The 20,731-nt window shown below is 41.3% G+C and overlaps 1 protein-coding gene across 10 annotated transcripts in view; it reads left to right on the top strand.

Moving 5' to 3' along the window:
• Positions 1 to 20,731, top strand: part of DDX4 (DEAD-box helicase 4) — a 113,460-nt gene that overhangs the window by 9,098 nt on the left and 83,631 nt on the right. For 9 of the 10 annotated variants that reach the window (XM_002714040.5, XM_070056903.1, XM_070056902.1 and 6 more), the window contains exon 3: positions 6,013 to 6,073. The exons of the other annotated variant lie outside the window; for it this stretch is intronic. In XM_002714040.5, coding sequence (XP_002714086.2) covers positions 6,013 to 6,073 — 61 coding nt within the window. The remainder of the gene's footprint in view (positions 1 to 6,012; positions 6,074 to 20,731) is intronic. 10 annotated transcript variants of the gene reach the window in all.

A 20,731-nucleotide genomic window follows, 5' to 3' on the forward strand; every position in this document is an offset into this window, starting at 1 on the left:
CACTGGGATCTCACTCACAGAGATCTTTTTGCCAGAGTGTCTTGGCTTTCCATGCCTGAAATACTCTCATGGGCTTTTCAGCCAGATCCGAATGCCTTTAGGGCTGATTCTGAGGCCAGAGTGCTATTTAGGACATCCGCCATTCTATGAGTCTGCTGAGTATCTCACTTCCCATGTTGGATCACTCTCCCCTTTATTTATTCTATCGGTTAGTGTTAGCAGGTACTAGACTTGTGTATGTGCTCCCTTTGACTCTTAGTCCTTTCATTATGATCAATTGTGAACTGAAATTGATCACTTGGAATAGTGAGATGGCATTGGCACATGCCACCTTGATGGGATTGAACTGGAATCCCCTGGTATGTTTCCAACTCTACCAATTTGGGGCAAGTCAACCCGAGCATGCCCCAAATTATACATCTCTTCCCTCTCTTATTCCCACTCTTATGTTTAACAGGGATCACATTTCAGTTAATTTTCAACACTTAAGAATAACTGTGTGATAATTACAGAATTAAACCAGTCATATTAAGTAGAACAGACAAAAAAAAATACTAAGAGGGATAATGTATTAAGTTGTCCATTAGCAGTCAGGGCTATGCTGATCAAGTCACCATTTCTCATAGTGTCCATTTCACTTCAGGAGGTTTCCTTTTTGGTGTTCAGTCAGTTGTCACCGATCAGGGAGAACATATGGTATTTGTCCCTTTGGGACTGGCTTATTTCACTCAGCATGATGTGTTCCAGATTCCTCCATTTTGTTGCAAATGACTGGATTTCGTTGTTTCTTACTGCGGTATAGTATTCTAAAGAATACATATCCCATAATTTCTTTATCCAGTCTACCATTGATGGGCATTTAGGTTGGTTCCAGGTCTTGGCTATTGTGAATTGTGCTGCAATAAACATTAGGGTGCAGACAGATTTTTTGTTTGCCAATTTAAACTCCTTTGGGTAAATTCCAAGGAGTGGGATGGCTGGGTTGAACGGTAGGGTTATATTCAGGTTTCTGAGGAATCTCCAGACTGACTTCCATAGTGGCTTGACCAGTTTGCATTCCCACCAACAGTGGGTTAGTGTCCCTTTTTCCCCATATCCTCGCCAGCATCTGTTGTTGGTAGATTTCTGTATGTTAGCCATTCTAACCGGGGTGAGGTGAAACCTCATTGTGCTTTTGATTTGCATTTCCCTGATTGCTAGTGACCTTGAACATTTTTTCATGTGCCTGTTGGCCATTTGGATTTCCTCTTTTGAAAAATGTCTGTTGAAGTCCTTGGCCCATCTCTTAAGTGGGTTGTTGGTTTTGTTTTTGTGGAGTTTCTTGATCTCTTTGTAGATTCTGGTTATTAACCCTTTATCTGTTGCATAGTTTGCAAATATTTTTTCCCATTCTGTCGATTGTCTCTTCACTCTACTGACTGTTTCTTTTGCAGTACAGAAACTTCTCAATTTGATGCAATCCCAATAGTTGATTTTGGCTTTGACTGTCTGTGCCTCCTGGGTCTTTTCCAGAAATTCTTTGCCTGTGCCAATATCTTGAAGGGTTTCTCCAATGTTCTCTAATAACTTAATGGTGTCAGGACGTAGATTTAGGTCTTTAATCCACGTTGAGTGGATTTTTGTGTAAGGTGTAAGGTAGGGGTCTTGCTTCATGCTTCTGCACGTGGAAATCCAGTTTTCCCAGCACCATTTATTGAATAGACTGTCCTTGCTCCAGGAATTAGTTTTAGATCCTTGATCAAATATAAGTTGGCTGTAGATGTTTGGATTGATTTCTGGTGTTTCAATTCTGTTCCATTGGTCTATCCATCTGTTTCTGTACCAGTACCATGCTGTTTTGATTACAACTGCCCTGTAGTATGTCCTGAAGTCTGGTATTGTGATGCCTCCGGCTTTGTTTTTGTTGTACAAGATTGCTTTAGCTATTCGAGGTCTCTTGTGCCTCCATATGAATTTCAGCATCATTTTTTCCAGATCTGAGAAGAATGTCTTTGGTATCTTGATTGGGATTGCATTGAATCTGTAAATTGCTTTTGGGAGAATGGACATTTTGATGATGTTGATTTTTCCAATCCATGAGCATGGAAGATTTTTCCATTTTTTGGTATCCTCTTCTATTTCTTTCTTTAAGGTTTTGTAATTTTCATCGTAGAGATCTTTAACGTCCTTGGTTAAGTTTATTCCAAGGTATTTGATTGTTTTTGTAGCTATTGTGAATGGGATTGATCTTAGCAGTTCTTTCTCAGTCATGGCATTGCTTGTGTATACAAAGGCTGTTGATTTTTGTGCATTGATTTTATATCCTGCCACTTTGCCAAACTCCTCTATGAGTTCCAATAGTCTCTTAGTAGAGTTCTTTGGATCCTCTAAGTACAGAATCATATCGTGCAAAGAGGGATAGTTTGACTTCTTCCTTCTTGATTTGTATTCCTTTGATTTCTTTTTCTTGTCTGATGGCTCTGGCTAAAACTTCCAGAACTATGTTAAATAGCAGTGGTGAGAGTGGGCATCCCTGCCTGGTGCCAGATTTCAGTGGAAATCCTTCCAACTTTTCCCATTCAATAGGATGCTGGCCAAGTGGTGTCTTAACTGCTAGGTCAAATGCTTTCCCCTGTATTGCTTCTTGTTAGCTGACCGAGGGAATTTATCTTGCAATCCCTTCTGCTTAGCATTTTTGTGGTACATTTTAGAAGGCAATGACTCTTGCAAATAAAATGGAAAGAGCTTGAGATAGTTACTCTACAATTACAATTTTACTAGGCAATAGTAATCATGTTTAGATAATTGTTTAGATTAGAAAGTAAGCACACAGGGACCAGCATTGTGGCATAGCGGGTAAAGCCACTACCCACAATGCCGGCATCCCATATGGATGCTGGTTTGAGTCCCGCCTGCTCTACTTCCAATCCAGCTCCCTGCTGATGGTCGGAAAAAGGAGTAGAAGATGGCCTAAGTGTTTGGGCCCCTACCACCCACATGGGAAACCCTGTTGAAGTGCCTGGCTTGGCTCTGGCTCAGTACTGGCTGTTGTGGCCATCTGAAAGTAAACCAGCAGGTGGAGAATATATCTCTCTCTCTCTCTCTCTGTAACTCCAGATTTCAAATAAATAAATCTTTTTTTAAAGTATGCATATAATATTTGAGAATTGAAAATAATGAGTGTAGGTGAAAGAAACATGTTCATCAAAATGCAGAAAGTATTATCAGTTGCTGTATTGGAGCCCTTATGTGGTAAACATTTTAAATTTCTAAATTGATTCATTTGTGTGGTTGAAGTGTAAATGGTTTATAGCTAAGGATTCTAGAAATGAAATAATGAAAAGACCCATGAGTTAATATATTTTGGGTTCCACCAGGTGTTTGAGATAGTGTTGAACATAAGGTACTTGCTGTGTTAGACATCATATTTTACTAGGGGAAACAAAATAAGCACTTAATGAAATAATTATACATACTGTGAAGTGCTATAAAAAAGGAACATATGTGTATGTGACTGATGTGGCATGAATTTGGAACAGGTGAGTAATGAACCTGAGACTTGGAGTTCTAACAGGATATCTTGTGCAGAGATCCTGAGGAGGGTGCAAACTTACTGTGTTAGGGTAATAGGAAGAAGGCCAGTATGTTAGCTTGTTATGGTTGCTGTAGTCAGTTGCCACAAATTGGGTAGCTTATGCAATAGAAGTTGATTTTCTCAAAGCCGTTATTGTATAGTGGGTAAAGCCACCACCTGTGACACTGGCATCCTATGTGAGTGCTGCTTTGTGTCTCAGCTGCTCAGTAGCTGATCCAGCTCCCTGCTAATGGCCTGCAGAAGGCAGCAGAAGATGGCCCAAGTACTTGGGTGCCTGTCACCCATGTGAGAGACTTGGAAGAAGCTCCTGGGTTCAGGCTGGCCCTGCCCTGGCCGTTATGGCCATCTGGGGATTGAACCAGTGGATGGAAGATCTCTTTCTGTCTCTCTTCCCCTCCCCCATCTTTCCCCTTCTCTGTAACTTTGACTTTCAAATAAATAAATAAATGAATTTTTAGAAAAAGATTTGTTTATTTGAAAGTCAGAGTTACACAGAGAGAAGGAGGAGAGGCAGAGAGAGAGGTCTTTATCTGTTGGTTTGCTTCCCAGTTGGTCCCAACAGTTGGAGCTGCACCAATCTGAAGCCAGGAGCCAGGAGCTTCTTCTGGGTCTCACATGTGGGTGCAGGGGCCCAAGCACTTTGGCCATCTTCTACTGTTTTCTCAGGCTCTATCAGAGAGCTGGATCGGAAGTGGAGCAGCTGGGACTTGAACTGGCATCCATATGGGATGCTAGCACTGCAGGCGGCAGCTTTACCCACTATGCCACAGCGCCGGCCCCATAGATGAATATTTTTTAAAAAAGTTTATTCTCTCATGGTTTTAGAAGCCAGAAGTTAGACATTTGAGTGTCAGCTGGGCTATCCTTCTAGTGGGAGTTTAGGAGAGAATCTCTGCCTTTCCTAGGTTATGATGGTTTATATATATTGCTTGGCTTGTGGTTACAGTCCTTTCTGATGTCTTCACACAGCTTTCTCCTTTTGTGTGTCTGATATTTTCCTTTGTGTTTCAAAAGAGCACCTGTGAACCCACTCAGATAATACAGGGTAATCTCCTCTTTCAAAATCCTCAATTTAATGATAGCTGTTATAACTCCTTTTCAAATAAAGTAAAATTTACAAGTTCCATGGATTAGGACTTGATATTTATGGGTAGCCATGAGTCAACCAACTACAGCCAGCATAACTATAGTGTAGTGAGGTAAGAGTGGTGGGAAATGAAGTCAGAGAAGTTAAGGAGCAAGGAGGAGGAGAGGAACTGGAGGTCATTTGGGACATGAAGATGATAGGACTGGATGGAATGGGTATTGCTGGTGGAAGAGGAATCATGGGAAGCAGCAGGTGATAGCTCAAGTGTTTGGGTCCTTGCTGACACATTGGAGACCTGGATTTACTTTCTGGCTCCTAGCTTCATCTTGGGCCAGTCCTGGCCATTTCAGGTATTTAGGGAGTTAATTAGTGGATTTGTCTCTGTCTTTCCCCATGTCTGTGCCTTTCAAATAAGTAAAAAAGACAGATTGATAAATAAATTTTTTCAAAAAAATTTCAGCAGTAGCACATAAATTTTCGATTATATGCCATTCTCAGTAGTGTGATGAAATCTCCCACAGTCCTGTTTTATTCACCTGGGATGTGAATCATCCCTTTGTTCAACATATCCATGCTGTATGTGATATCCACCCTGCTATCTAGGATCACGCCTGAAACAAATGATCCTCTTTCTGGTGTATTCCAAGAAGGTCAGTGTTAGTCTAGTGCTGTGTCACAGGGCCTGCATCATTCATCTCAGTTCACCTCATCATCACGAGAAGCATGAATACAGTAGAATAAATTACTTACTGTACTAGGAGAGACCACACCACATTCACATAACTTTTTTTTAAATTTATTTGACAGATAGAGTCAGACAGTGAGAGAGACAGAAAGGTCTTCCCTCCGTTGGTTCACCCCCCAGATGGCCACCACGGGCGGAGCTATGCCGATCCGAAGCCAGGAGCCAGGTGCTTTCTCCTGGTCTCCCACGCGGGTGCAGGCGCCATCCTCCACTGCCTTCCTGGGCCACAGCAGAGAGCTGGACTGGAAGAGGAGCAGCTGGGACTAGAACCCGGTGCCCCTATGGGATGCCGGTGCCACAGGTGGAGGATTAGCTAAATGAGCCATGGAGCCGGCCCTACATGACTTATTAAATAGTATATTGTTATGATTGTTCTGTCTCCTGCAGTGTAATTTATAAGTTAAATTTTATCACAGACATGTATATGTAGGTAAAACAGTTTATATGTGCTTTGATGCAGTTGCAATTTCAGACACCCATGGGGTGAGTGGGGGTTAAATGTATCTTTTGTGAAAATGGGGAGGTTTCTGTGATTTTCTACCATTTGTGAAAGAGATGACACATTCTCATTATTCAAAGTGGAAAACAAGTCTTTGTTCCTTACAGGATAGATTCTCTTCTGGAGCAAATGGAGACACTCATAGTAGGACTCCAGTTTCAACAACAGGTATGTGTGAGTCAAAAAGATGAAGCTCTTTAGGTTAAGGATTTCATCTAATGATGAGGAATAGGCTAGTAGACATCTTGAAGAGATTATTTTTAAAATTTTCTAGTGGGAATTCATTATGGTTTTTCTATTTGGGGCTGGGCCACTTCTAGCTACAGAAAGGGAGAGAAAGGAGAGAATAGTGTTATGCTGTGTAGTATTTGCTTTTGTGAGTTGCTGTAAAACCTTTGCCCAACCAGGAAGTTGTATGTTTGGTATGCAGGTTGCTAGGTATTTTCAGGATTTCTTTTTTTTTTAATTAATTAATTTTATTTATTTGACAGATAGTTAGGGAGAGAGACAGAGAGAAAGGTCTTCCTTCATTGGTTCATCCCCCAAATGGCCACTACAGCTGGAGCTACACCAATCCGAAGCCAGGAGCCAGGTGCTTCTCCTGGTCTCCCATGTGGGTGCAAGGCCCAAGGACTTGGGCCATTCTCCACTGCCCTCCCGGACCACAGCAGAGAGCTGGACTGGAAGAGGAGCAACCAGGACTAGAACCCAGCGCCCATATGGGATGCTGGTGCTGCAGGCGGAGGATTAACCAAGTGAGCCAAGGTGCCAGCTTTCATGATTTCTGACCTAAGGGAGTAGGACAACAGACTGCAAGGTTGTTTGAAGTAGGTTACAATATTGCTGACTTGTTAGGATCACAGCTGTTTAAGCCAAATCTGCCATAACATCAAGATACCATGAATTTCTTTGGAATCAGAAATCTGAGGAAAAACCCAGGAAAGTATGACAAATAAGTGTCAAGATAAAGGAGCCCATTTTTCCCCGCTGACCCCTCCCCCAACCCCTCATTCTGCACTTATTTCCACCCGGGGTGTCTGTCTGTAAGTGTGTGTGTGTGTGTTTGTTTTTGTTTAAGAACTATTTATTTGAAAGCAGAGTTATAGACAGGCAGAGGCGTAGAGAGAGAGAGGTCTTCCATCTGCTGCTTCACTCCTTAGATGACTGCAACAGCTGGAGCTGCGCCGATTTGGAGCCAGGAGATGCTTCTGGGTCTCCCACATGGGTGCAGGGGCCCAAGGACTTAGGCCGTCTTCCACTGCTTTCCCACGCCACAGCAGAGAGCTGGATCAGAAGTGGAGCAGCCGGGACACGAATTGGCACCCATATGGGACGCTGGCACTGCAGGTGGCAGCTTCACCCACTAAACCACAGCGCCAGCCCCCCAACTGTGTTTTATAGAGCTGATATAGATGGGAATAAGGGTGGAAGTGGTAGGACTTGATCTAGGAAATTAAACTTGTAGCAATCGCCATTTACTTTGTTTTTGTCCAAAAGGGGCTGAAATATTGTTACTACATAAACATGTTTTTATTGTAGTAAAATACACATAACATAAAATGTACCATTTTACTCATTTTTAAGTGTATAATTCAGTGGTATTAGTGCATTTGTGTTGCTATGTAACCATCACCCACCTCCTAACTTCGGGACTTTTTCATTGGTCCAAACCAACTTTATTTTACTTTGTGTGACATTTAACTTACTGTGAATTTGCTCTATGTCTTTGTGAGTTTGTGTTACTATTACTTTCAGGGTCGACTAGTGAAAGAACTAGTACCACTGGAAAGTAGTTTTATTATTTCTCATGGAGAATTACTGAATGAGATAAAACATTTTAGTCAAGAAAGCTGCTGACTCTGCCTGGCCTACAGTGAAACAACCTGTAGTGAGATGTGAAGAGAGTCTGAAAGAGTGTATTGGGTTAAGATAACTTTAGTTCTCATGTACACTTTGAATTCAAGATAAGTCTCTTGATAAAAAGTTAAGTTTATATAAGCCTTTGCTATTGTCAAGATGTATTTATCTTTCATAAACACTGGCTTATTATAAAATATTCAGATTTTCAGACTTTCTTGGAATTAACCCCTGCTGAAACCCCATTACAGGGCTAATTTTGCTTCTACCAGATGAAATTTGTGAGTGTTTGTTGGAAATATTAAAAAAATTGGTAAAAAGTAATACATGTCATTTTTTTTGTTTTTAAGATATATTTATTTATTTGAAAGGCAGAATGGGAAGGAGGGGGAGAGAGATGTATCTGCTAGTCCATTCCCCAAATGCCTGCAATAGCCAGGAACTCCAACTTGGTCTACCACATGGGTGGCAGGGATTCAAGTACTTGAATTATCAGCCCTTGCTTTCCTGAGTACATTAGCAAGGAACTGGATTGGAAGTGGAGTAGGCAAGACTTGAACCAGGAGCTTTGTTATGACATGTGGACATCCCAAGCTGTGGCTTAGGCTGCTGTGCCATTATGCCCACTCTTTTTTGTTTTAATTAATTTGAGATAGAAAAAGAGCATGTGTTTGTACAAAGGAAGCTTCCATTAACAACTTTAGATTGGAAATAATTTTTACGTGAACTTTATATTACTTGACTGTATATGAAAATTTAATTATGTTGAGAAGTTCAATATTTGGAGTCCTGATATGACTACTTTGCTAAATATTTCTGAAGTTTCTAGGGTTTCATTTTGCTTTTGTGTTTTGAAGATTTTGTAATTTTGTGTTAGATTTTTTTCCCAAAGAAACCTTTTATTTAAGGAATACAAACTTAATGCATCTTATCAGTACAAGTTTAGGAATATAGTGATTCTTTCCACCATACCCACCCCTCCCACCCATACTCACACCCCTCTTACCTCTCCCATTACCAGATTATTCTCTACTAAGATCTATTTTCAATTAACTTTATACCCAGAAGTCTAACTCTATACTAAGTAAAAAGTTCAACAATTTGCATGAAAAAAAATTCCAAATTGTTTTTCGACAGTCAAGACAAGGGCTGTTCAAAGTTATTGCATCTCAAAGTTAATTTCACTTTTTTTTTGACAAATTTAATTAAATTTAAAGAAGCACCTGAGAATGATACATCTTTTGCGAGCACTTAGACATAACTATAAGACATAAGAATACCTTCCACTTAATACATTAAAAGAAAGTAAGTCCTTAACATGAATTAAGGAACCAGCTAAGAAAACAAGCGATGGAGTTAGACACTTAGGCATAATGTTTTAGTTATGAGACATAAGAATATCCTCTGGCCGGCACCATGGCTCACTTGGCTAATCCTCCACCTGCGGTGCCGGCACCCCGGGTTCTAGTCCCGGTTGGGGTGCCGGGTACTAGTCCCAGTTGCTCCTCTTCCAGTCCAGCTCTTTGCTGTGGCCTGGGAGGGCAGTGGAGGATGGCCAAGTGCGTGGGTCTCTGCACCCGCATGGGAGACTGGGAGCAAGTACCCGGCTCCTGACTTCAGATCAGCGCAGCACCAGCTGTGGTGTCCATTAGGGGAGTGAACCAACAGAAGGAAGACCTTTCTCTTTGTCTTTCTCTCTAACTCTGCCTGGCAAAAAAAAAAATTAATATCCTCCAGTTAATATACTAAAATGAAAAAAACATCTGTTCTCAAAATAACAACTCTTTGAGGATAGAGGTCCTGCGTGAGAAGTTTAGTGCACCATGATTGCTGCTGTTAATGTAACTAACTATATGATGTCATTGATCACCTGAGGTTCTTGACATGAGCTGCCTAGGCTGTGGATTAGCCTTTTGAATCCACAAACTCCTTCAGTATTTTTACAAGGCCATAAGGAATGTGGAAGTTCTCTCCTCCCTTTGGAAAAAAGTACACCCTTCTTTGACCCCTTTTTACTGGCGTCTCACCCACAGAGGTCCTTCATGTAGAATATTTTTTGCCACAGTGTCTTAGCTTTCCATGCCTGAAGTGCTCTCATGGGCTCTTTAGCCAGACCAGAATGCCTTAAGGGCTGATTATGAGGTCAGAGTGCTACTTAAAGCAGTTGTCATTCTGAATCTGCTGTATGGACTGCTTCCATGTTGGAGCATTCATTCCTTTTTAATTCTATTATTACCAAACAATCTAATTTATATGATCACTTTAGCACTTAATCCTAACCGTATGATCACTTTAACACTTTAAATGCTATTTTTACCACCCAGCTTAGGGGGATCTGGGATCCCATGGCTAGTTTTTAAACTGTACCCTTAGAAGTAAGTCCATGGGAATGCATGCAGAACTATCCAGCTTTATAGTTACAAACTTCTTGCACTTCATAATTACAACTTTAGGAACAGGAAGATTCTAAACACTGTGCCCACTCTCACTGCAACCCCTCTTCCTTTATCCCTATTTTAAATTAAGTTTATACAAATTTCCCTTGGGTAAATTCCCAAGAGTGGGATGGTCATATGGTAGGTCTATATTCAGATTTCTGATGTATCTTCATACTGTCCTCCATAGTGGCTTTACCAGTTTACATTCCCACCAAGAGTGGATTAGGGTACCTTTTCCCTCAACATCCTCTCCAGCATTCGTTGTTTATTGATTTCTGTATTAAAGCCATTCCAGTGGAGGGTGGGGTGAAACCTCGTGGTGTTTTTTTTTTTTTTATTTGACAGATGGAGTTTACAGAGAGAGAGAGAGAAAGGTCTTCCTTCCGTTGGTTCACTCTCCAAATGGCCACTATGGCCGGAGCTACACCAATCTGGAGCCAGGAGCCAGGAGTTTCCTCCTGGTCTCCCACGTGGGTGCAGGGGCCCAAGGACTTGGGCCATCCTCCACTGCTATCCTAGGCCACAGCAGAGAGCTGGACTGGGAGAGGAGCAACCGGGTCTAGAACCTGGCATCCACATGGGATGCCGGCACCACAAGTGGAGGATTAACCTAGTGCACCACAACGCCAGTCCCTCGTGGTGATTTTGATTTGCATTTCCCTGCTGGCTAGTGATCCTGAGCACTTTTTCATGTGTCTGTTGGCCATTTGGATTTCCTCTTCTGAAAAATGTCTATTCAAAGGACCTGTTCTCAAACATGTGCTCTCTGTCTTATGTTCCTTCTCTATCTGCTCCTGGCCCATCGGGCATCCCCCATCTGGCAATAAAACTTACCTTTAACTCCAGTGTTCTGTGTGTTTTGTGGCTGCCTTACGTGTATATCTGATTAGTAAATTAATTGTTCAAATCTTTCATCCTCCTCTTCTTTAAAAAAAAAACTTGAAATGATTCATATATAAAAAAAGATGTCTGTATGAGTCCTTTGCTCATTTCTTAACTGGGTTGCTTGTTTTGTTGTGAGTTTCTTGATTTTTTTATATATTCTGGTTATTAATCCTTTATTAATGGCATAGTTTGCAAATAAGTTTTCCCATTCTGTCGGTTGCCTCTTCACTGTGTTGAGGGTTTCTTTTGCAGTGCAGAAGCTTCTCCAGTTGATGTGATCCCATTTGTCAATTTTGGCTTTCATTGCCTGTGCCTCGGGGGTCTTTTCCAAGAATTCTTTGCCTATGCCAATGTCTTGCAGGGTTTCCCCAATGTTCTTTAGTAATTTGATGGTATTGGGTCATAGATATAGGTCTTTAATCTATTTTGAGAGGATTTTTGTGTAATGTGTAAGGTAGGAGTCTCTTTCTCTCCTCCTCCCCCTCTTGCTTGATACTTTTGTATGTGGAGATCCAGTTTTCCCAGCACCATTTGTTGAAGAGACTGCCTCTGCTCCAGGGATTGATTTTAGCTCCTTTGTCAAATATAAGTTGGTTGTAGAAGCTTGGATTGATTTCTGGCATTTCTGTTCTGTTCTGTTGATCTATTCATTTATTTTTGTACCAGTACTAGGCTGTTTTGATTATAACTGCCATGTAGTACATCTTGAAATCAGGTATTGTGATGTCTTTGTTTTAGTTGTATAAGATTGCTTTAACTGTTCTGGGTCTCCTGTGTTTCCATATGAATTTCAGCATTTTTTCTATATCTCAGAAGAATGTCACTGGTATTTTGATTGGTATCACATTGAATCTGTAAATTGCTTTCAGTAGTATAGACATTTTGATGATACTGATTCTTCCAATCCATAAACATGAGAGATTTTTCCATTTTTTTGTGTCGTCTTCTATTTCTTTAATGTTTTGTAATTCTCATCATAGAGACCTTTGACATCCTTGGTTAAATTTATTCCAAGTTATTTGATTTTTTTTTTTTTTTTGTATTCTGCAGCCGTAGGATGAAAAGTTCTGTAGGTATCTGTTAGGTCCATTTGGTCTGTAGTGTCGATTAACTCTGTTGTTTCCTTGCTGATTTTATATCTGGTTGATCTGTCTATTGCTGAAGGTGGGGTATTAATGTCCCCCATTACTATTGTATTGTAGTCAGTGTCTCTTTAGATCCATTAAGGTTTCTTTTAAATAGCCAGGTGGCCTATAATTAGGTGCATATTTATTTATAATAGTTACATCTTCTGTTGAATTGACCCCTCAATCATTACATAGTGCCCTTCTTTGTCTCTCTCAACAGTTTTTGTCTTTTTTTTGTCTGATCTTAGGTTGGCCACGCTGGCTCTTTTTTGGTTTCTGTTGTAATAGCGTGATCACAAAAGAGAATCTTTTGCATTAGCGTTTTTCTGGTCAACCTTTGCCATAAGTTTTCAGCAGTTATAGTGGAATTCTTTTCAAGTTATAATAAAATGCACATAATACAAAATATTATCTGTTTTTAAGTGTACAGTTAATTGTGCATTCTTTTGACTGTGTTATAAAATAGGGCTTCAATTTTATTTGTTTTCATAAAGCCACCTGATTTTCCTAGCATATTATGTCTTTTCTCTGTTTGTGGTGATACAGGTTTCATCTTTTTTTGTTTTGTTCTGTTGTCATAAAGCATTAGATGTACAGTTCATTGACTAGTAGTGGAAATACCAAGCAATAAGTTTTTCCTCACTTAAACGGCAGTGCTCCAAAATTTTTATAATTAGTTAAGTTTTAGTTTTTACTGTTTAAGATTTTTCTATTTGAATAGTTTTTACTCAGAAATGACAGTTGAATATTATTAAATGCCTTTTTGAGGGGTTCTTGCCACTCACATAGGAGACCTGGATTGAGTTTGTAGCCCTGGCCTACTCGTCATTTTGGTGATTTGGGGAGTGAGTTGGGAGATGGGTGCTCTGTCTCTCTGCCTGTTGTATAAGTAAGTTACAAAAAAATCAAGCAACTAGAACTTTTTATTCCTAGGATAGATTCCCGTGTGCCTCTTACATTGCAGTAGTGGGTGAAATTGATGTTTTTGTTTTTTGCTTAGTACTTTTGAGTTAATGTAAAATTAGCATGTAGCTTTTTTGTTGTGATTGTCACTTGATTTTGGTTTAGAATACTGGCATCCAATGTTGGAGTGCCAGTTTGAGTCCTAGTTGCTCGACCTCCAATCCAGCTTCCTGCTAATGCTCCTGAGAAGGCAACTGATGATGGCCCAAGTAGTTGGTCCACTGCCAACCACGTGGGAGACCAGGATGGAGTTCCTGGCTCCTGGCTTTGGCTTGGCCCAGACCTAGCTATTGAGGGCATTTGAGGTGTGAACCAGCAGATGAAAGAGTCATTTCTTTCTCTCTCTAATCCACATACCACACATACGGACATTCTACCTTTTGAATAAATAAAAATCTTAAAGATTTTATATAGATCAGAGCAGATTCTTGGTTTTTTTAAAAAAACTTACTGGGGCAAGTGTTGTATAGCCAGTTAAGCCACCACTTGGGATGCCTGCATCCCATATCAGAGTGCCTTTGTTCAAATACTGGGTTTGACTCCCAATTCCTGCTTCCTGCTGATACAGACACTTCGAGGCAGTAATAATGTATCAAGTAATTGGGTTTCTGCCATCCACATTGGAGACCTGGATTTATTTCCCAGCTCCTGGCTTTGGCTTTAACCAGTCACAGCTGTTGCAGGCATTTGAGGAGTGAACCAAGCAGATGGGCATTCTCTCTCTCTGCACCTTGCAAATAAAAATATTTTAAAAGGATAAAAACTCCATTTATCAACGTAAGACACTTCTGTAAGTGATAATACCAATGATTTATTTCATCCCTAATGAACTGAGGGTCTGGGGCCAGCAGCACCATGGTGCAGTGTGTTAAGGCACCATTTACGGTGCCAGCATCCCATATTGGTGCTGGTTGGAGTTCTGGCTGTTCTGCTTCTGATATGGCTCCCTGCTGATGACCTGGGAAGGCATGGAAAGGGACCCTGCACCCACATGGGAGACCTGGAAGAAGCTCCTGGCTTTGGCTTAGCCATTGTAGCCATTTGGGTAGTGAACCAGCAGATGGAAGAGGTATCTATTCCCTTCCCTCCCTCTCTTTCTCTCCTCCTCCCCCTCTTCCACTCTGCTTCTGTCCCCTGTAACTTCTGTCTTCCTGTAACTCTGACTTTCAAATAAAGAAATCTTAAACCTGAGGGTTCTGGGAATTTAACCTTGTCAATGCAGTCTTTTTTTTAAAATTTACATTATTAATTGAATAAAAATGGATACTTTTCAGATTTTTTTTTATCTTTTATTTAATGAATATAAATTTCCAAAGTACGACTCATGGATTACAATGGCTTCCCCCCCCCCATACCGTCCCTCCCACCCACAACCCTCCCCTTTCCCACTCCCTCTCCCCTTCCATTCACATCAAGATTCATTTTCGATTATCTTTTTTTTTTTTTTCTTTTTTGACAGGCAGAGTGGACAGTGAGAGAGAGAGACAGAGAGAAAGGTCTTCCTTTGCCGTTGGTTCACCCTCCAATGGCCACCGCGGCTGGCGCGCTGCGGCCGGCGCACCGCGCTGATCCGATGGCAGGAGCCAGGAGCCAGGTGCTTTTCCTGGTCTCCCATGGAGTGCAGGGCCCAAGCACCTGGGCCATCCTCCACTGCACTCCCGGGCCACAGCAGAGAGCTGGCCTGGAAGAGGGGCAACCGGGACAGAATCCGGCGCCCCGACTGGGACTAGAACCCGGTGTGCCGGCGCTGCTAGGCGGAGGATTAGCCTAGTGAGCCGCGGCGCCGGCCCGATTATCTTAATATACAGAAGATCAGCTTAGTATACCTTAAGTAAGGATTTCAACAGTTTGCTCCCACACAGAAACATAAAGTGAAAAATAATAGATGATTTTTTTTAAATGATGATGAAATCAGATCAGACCTATTGTCATGTTTAATCCCAGTGAGAGTCAAGTTGGGAATTGATAATTTCTTTTCTTTTTTTCTTTTTTTTTTTTTTTTACAGAAGATAAGTTTAGTGTACATTAAGTAAAGATTTCAACCGTTTGCACCCCCATAGAAACACAAAGTGAAATATACTGTTTGAGTACTCGTTATAGCATTAAGCCTCAATGTATAGCACATTAAGGACAGAGATCCTACATGAGGAGTAAGTGCACAGTGACTCCTGTTGTTGACTTTACAAATTGACACTCCTGTTTATGGCATCAGTAATCTCCCTATGCACCAGTCATGAGTTTCCAAGGCTATGGAAGCCCCTTGAGTTCTCCAACTTTTATCTTGTTTAGCCAAGGTCATAGTCAAAGTGGAGGTTCTCTCCTCCCTTCAGAGAAAGGCACCTCCCTCTTTGAAGACCTGTTCTTTCCACTGGGATCTCACTCACAGAGATCTTTTTGCCAGAGTGTCTTGGCTTTCCATGCCTGAAATACTCTCATGGGCTTTTCAGCCAGATCCGAATGCCTTTAGGGCTGATTCTGAGGCCAGAGTGCTATTTAGGACATCCGCCATTCTATGAGTCTGCTGAGTATCTCACTTCCCATGTTGGATCACTCTCCCCTTTATTTATTCTATCGGTTAGTGTTAGCAGGTACTAGACTTGTGTATGTGCTCCCTTTGACTCTTAGTCCTTTCATTATGATCAATTGTGAACTGAAATTGATCACTTGGAATAGTGAGATGGCATTGGCACATGCCACCTTGATGGGATTGAACTGGAATCCCCTGGTATGTTTCCAACTCTACCAATTGGGGCAAGTCAGCCCGAGCATGCCCCAAATTATACATCTCTTCCCTCTCTTATTCCCACTCTTATGTTTAACAGGGATCACATTTCAGTTAATTTTCAACACTTAAGAATAACTGTGTGATAAATGGATACTTTTCAGATTTTTAAAAAGATTTATTTTTGTTTATTTTCCAAGTCAGTTGCAGAGACAGAAAAAGAGTCAGAGAGGTCTTCCATCTGCTAGTTCATGCCCCAAATGGCCACAGTTGCCAGGACTGGGGCAGACCAAAGTCAGGAGCTTCATCTGGATCTTACATATGGATGGCAGGGGTTCAAGCAGTTGGGGCCATCTTCTGCTGCTTTTCCTCAAGCCATTAGCAGGGAGCTGGATTGAAAGCAGAACAGCTAGGACATGAACTGGCACCCTTATGGGATGTCGACATTGCAGGCATCGTCTTTACCTGCTACATACATCACAATGCTGGTCCTTAAGTTTTTTTTTTTTTTTTTTTAGACTAGGAAACAAATTCAGAAAGAGTCAAATCAGGACTGTAAGTTGATTGTCTACAAATTTCTCGTTGAAATTTTTTTTTAAGATTTTATGTATTCATTTGACAGGTAGAGTTACAGACAGAGAGACAGAGAGAAAGGTCTTCCTTCATTGGTTCACTCTCCAAATGGCCGCAATGGCTGGAGATGTGCCAATCCGAAGCCAGGAGCCAGGTGCTTCCTCCTGGTCTCCCATGTGGGTGCAGGGGCCCAAGCACTTGGGCCATCTTTTACTGCTTTCCCAGGCCATAGCAGAGAGCTGGACTGGAAGAGGAGCAACCGGGACTAGAACCGGCGCCCATATGGGATGCCAGCGCCACAGGTGGAGGATTAACCAAGTGCGCCACGGTACATGCCCCCATTGAAATTCTTTTTTTAAAAGATTTATTTATTTATTTGAAAGTCAGAGTTAGAGATGAAGTTTCACACAGAGATAAAGATTCTCTATATCTATATCTGTATCTCTATAGATATCTATTTACCTATAGATATCTATAGATATAGAGATATATATAATATATATATAGAGAGGTCTTCCATCTACTGGTTTACTCCCCAACTGGCTGTCCCATGGAAATTCTTTTTTTTTTTAAAGATTTATTTATTTATATGAAAGAGTTACACACACACACACACACACACACACACACACAGAGATAGGTCTTCCATCCAGTGGTTCACCCCCAACTGGCTGCAGTGGCCAGAGCTGAGCTGATCCGAAGCCAGGAACCAGGCACTTCTTCTGGGTCTCCCACGTGGGTGCATGGGCCCAAGGACTTGGGCCATCTTCTACTGCTTTCCCAGGCCATAGCAGAGAGCTGGATTGGAAATGGAACAGCCGGGGCTCAAACCGGCGCCCATATGGGATGCTGGCACTGCAGGCGGCGGCCTTACCCGGTATGCCACAGTGCCGCCTCTCCCTCCCCACCCTCAATTCTTGAAAAGTTGACGTTGACTGATGAGGGAAATGAAGATCATTGTGGTGAGGCTTTCCCAGGTATTTTTCTACTAAGACTTTGCCTAACTTTCTCAAAACACTGTCATCAAAAGCATATGTTATCATTCTTTGGTCCTCCAGAAAGTCAACAAGAAAAAATGCCCTGAGCATTCCCCAGAATTGTCGCATTGATCTTTGCTTTTTGACTGGCCCACTTTCGCTTTGACTGCACCATATCAAACTCTTGGTAGCCGTTGCTGGGGTTATATTTTGTCTTTAGGATCATACTGGTAAACCCATGTTTTGTCATTAAAATTCTTGAAAAAAAAAGGTTTTAGGATCTCCTGCTTGTTTGAAATTTCCATAGAAACTGTTTCCCTTTCTATGACTGATTTGGGCACAGCAGTTTTTGCAGATATTGAACAGAGGGTTTGGTATACTTTGTCAATCAGAATTATGTAAGTTGAACCAGTTGAAATGTGGGGTTGACTCTTGTTATTTTCAATTAGGGTACCAACAATATAAATGCTTTGCTTGAAAATTGATGTGGATGGCCTGCCATTGTGGACTTCATCTTTAACATCATATTTTTCCTTCTTAAAATAAATTACTGATTCGTAAATTGTTGATTTTGAGGCATTGGTTCCCCATAAGCTTCTGACATGTAGCATCAGTGATTTCAGCGTTCTTCTGTTCAGAAGCTCCATTTTAAGATTTTTGTTTGTGTTTCACTTTTTGCAGAGCTATTACTGCTTTAATAGGAGTTCTTTACAAATTGTTGTCTTATCCTTCATAGTACCTCAAACCTGTTCAGACATGTTATATAATAAATGTATTTTGGTGCTAAAAACCTTTTGAAATCTTTGCAGTTTATTTTCTCCAAATGCTCACAGGAGCCAGGATGGAGTTGGGCTGCAGCCAGGAACCAAGAACTCCATCTGGATCCCCCATGTGGATAGCCGGGACTGAAGTCCTTGAGCCATCTCCTGCTGCCTCCCAGGATGTGCATTAGCAGGAAACTGAATTGGAAGTAGAGGAACTGAGGCTTGAACCAGGCAGTCTGGTATGGGATGTAAGAATCCCAAGTGGTGATGTGGTCCCTGTGCCAAATGCCTTTTCCAGGGTATAATTTAAAAAAAAAAATTCTGAGAGGCAGATGGGGAAGGGGAGAGTGAGTGGCTGGATGGGGGAGAGGGAAGAGAGAGAAAGAGAAGTGTGTGCCCCATCCACTATTTTACTTTCCAAATACCCACAACTGGGACTGGGCTGGTACTGAAGCTGGGAGCTAGAAATGCAGTCAAACATTCCTGTTGGATGGCAGGAACCCAATCACTTACCATCACTGCTGCCTCCAAGCATCCATTTTAGCAGGAAGGAAGCTGGAACCAGGACTGGAGCTGTGAATCAAATCCAGGTGTAGTCCAATGGGGATTCAGGTGTCTTAACTGCTAGGCTAAACTCCCATTTCCTAGACATGACCTTTTTTGGAGGCCCCAGAGACATACAGATTCACTGTGCTTGTATTACAGTATTTTAATTATAAATCAATTTCACAAGCTGAACATACTGTGGTAATCAGTACCCGGATCAACAAAAAAGCATTAGCAGTACTCTGTAATCCCTCCTTTGTCTTCCAAGCACTATTCCTCTGGTCAGGAGTGACCATTATCCTGATTTCTAACATCGTAGTTCTGTTTTCCCTATAAATGACAGTCATATAGAAGGGAGCTGTATATTATGTCTTGTGTCACACTTTTCAATGTTGTTGCAAGTATCTGTAGATTATTTGTGAATGTATAATATTCTGAATATGCTATAAATTAAAATTATGCTGATGGTCATCTGCGTAACTTCCAGTATTTTTCTATGTGAATAGTTATGTTATTGATGTTTTCTAGTCTTGTCTTCTGGTGGATGTAGGAATTTTGCTTTTCAGAATGTTTGGCAGGCCAGTAGCATTGGCATCATCTAAGGAACTTACTAGAAATGCAGTCTCAGGCAGGTGCTGTGGCACAGTGGGTAAAGCCACTATCTGCTGCACCTGCATTCCATATGGGTGCTGCTTCAAGTCCTTGCTGCTCCTGTTACGATCCAGCTCTCTGCTAAGTGTGTGGGAAAGCAGCGGAAAAAAGATGGCTTAAGTGCTTGGGCCCCTGGCCTGTGTGGGAGACCCAGAAGAAGCTCCTGGCTTTGGCCTGGCACAACCCAATCCTGGCCATTGTGGCTATTTGTGGGGTGAACAGTGGATGGAAGATTTTTCTTTGTCTCTGCCTTTCTTTTCTCTATAGCTCTACCTTTTAAATAAATAAATAAATCTTTAAAAAAAATGCAGAATCTCATGGTCAACCCAAAATCACATTAGGATCTACTAGATCCCCAAGTAATTTATATACACATTACTATTATACACTTAGATTTGTAGTTCAAAGGCTGGACACTCATGAATTCTAAGTGTTGAGTGTCAGCTGCTTGGGGGTAAGGAAAGTGCTCGGAAGTCGGGACATGCGGCAGCCCTAGGTACGGCTGAGTTGTTTCAGTGCTCTGCCACCAAGTCTTATTTTTCTTCCCTTGAGTGGAACAGATCACTCTGGAGGAAGGGTGGAAGATGATAGAGACGTAGAACTCACACTTAAATCCCAGATATAATTTGGTTCTGTTGCTTCATGGTTGTGTATATGGATTTTTTTTTTTTTAAATTCTTCAAAGTTTCGGTCTCCTCCCTGGATTTGGTTCAAATTTAATTTTAGCAGTCAGTTGGGTATTGTATACACTAGGTTGGTTTTAAATGAAGTTTACTTTTATTTCCTTTGATTGTTTTGGTGGATTTCAGAGCTTAAAGAAAAGCAGCTGTATTCCATTCTGGACTTCTTGACATTTTTGTTATGTATCTATTATTATGATAATGCCATGATGTATATCAATGACAGCATAGCCTTACATTTGTGAAAGTGACAGCAGTAATTCCTGAAAATATTTAAATAGAAAGGAAATATTTTGTATTTTCCTCTGGATTGAGTGCTAATAGCAAAGAAGCGAAGATGAGTTCATTTTTATTTGGAGCCATCTATTTTTGAATCATCACTTTAGTTTGTCTTGAGTTTGCTTGCTGGTTCCTATAATTTTTTTAAAAGATTTATTTTATTATTTATATGAAAGAGTTACACAGAGGAGAGGCAGAGAGAAAGAGTCTTCCTTCTGCTGGCTCACTCCCCAACTGGCCGCAATGGCCAGAGCTGAGCCAATCTGAAGCCAGTATCCAGGAGCTTCCTCTGGGTCTCCCATGTTGGTGCAGGGGCCCAAGGAGTTGGGCCATCTTCGACTGCTTTCCCAGGCCATAGCAGAGA

This window comes from Oryctolagus cuniculus, chromosome 14 (assembly GCF_964237555.1).
Source record: "Oryctolagus cuniculus chromosome 14, mOryCun1.1, whole genome shotgun sequence".
NCBI lineage: Eukaryota > Metazoa > Chordata > Mammalia > Lagomorpha > Leporidae > Oryctolagus > Oryctolagus cuniculus.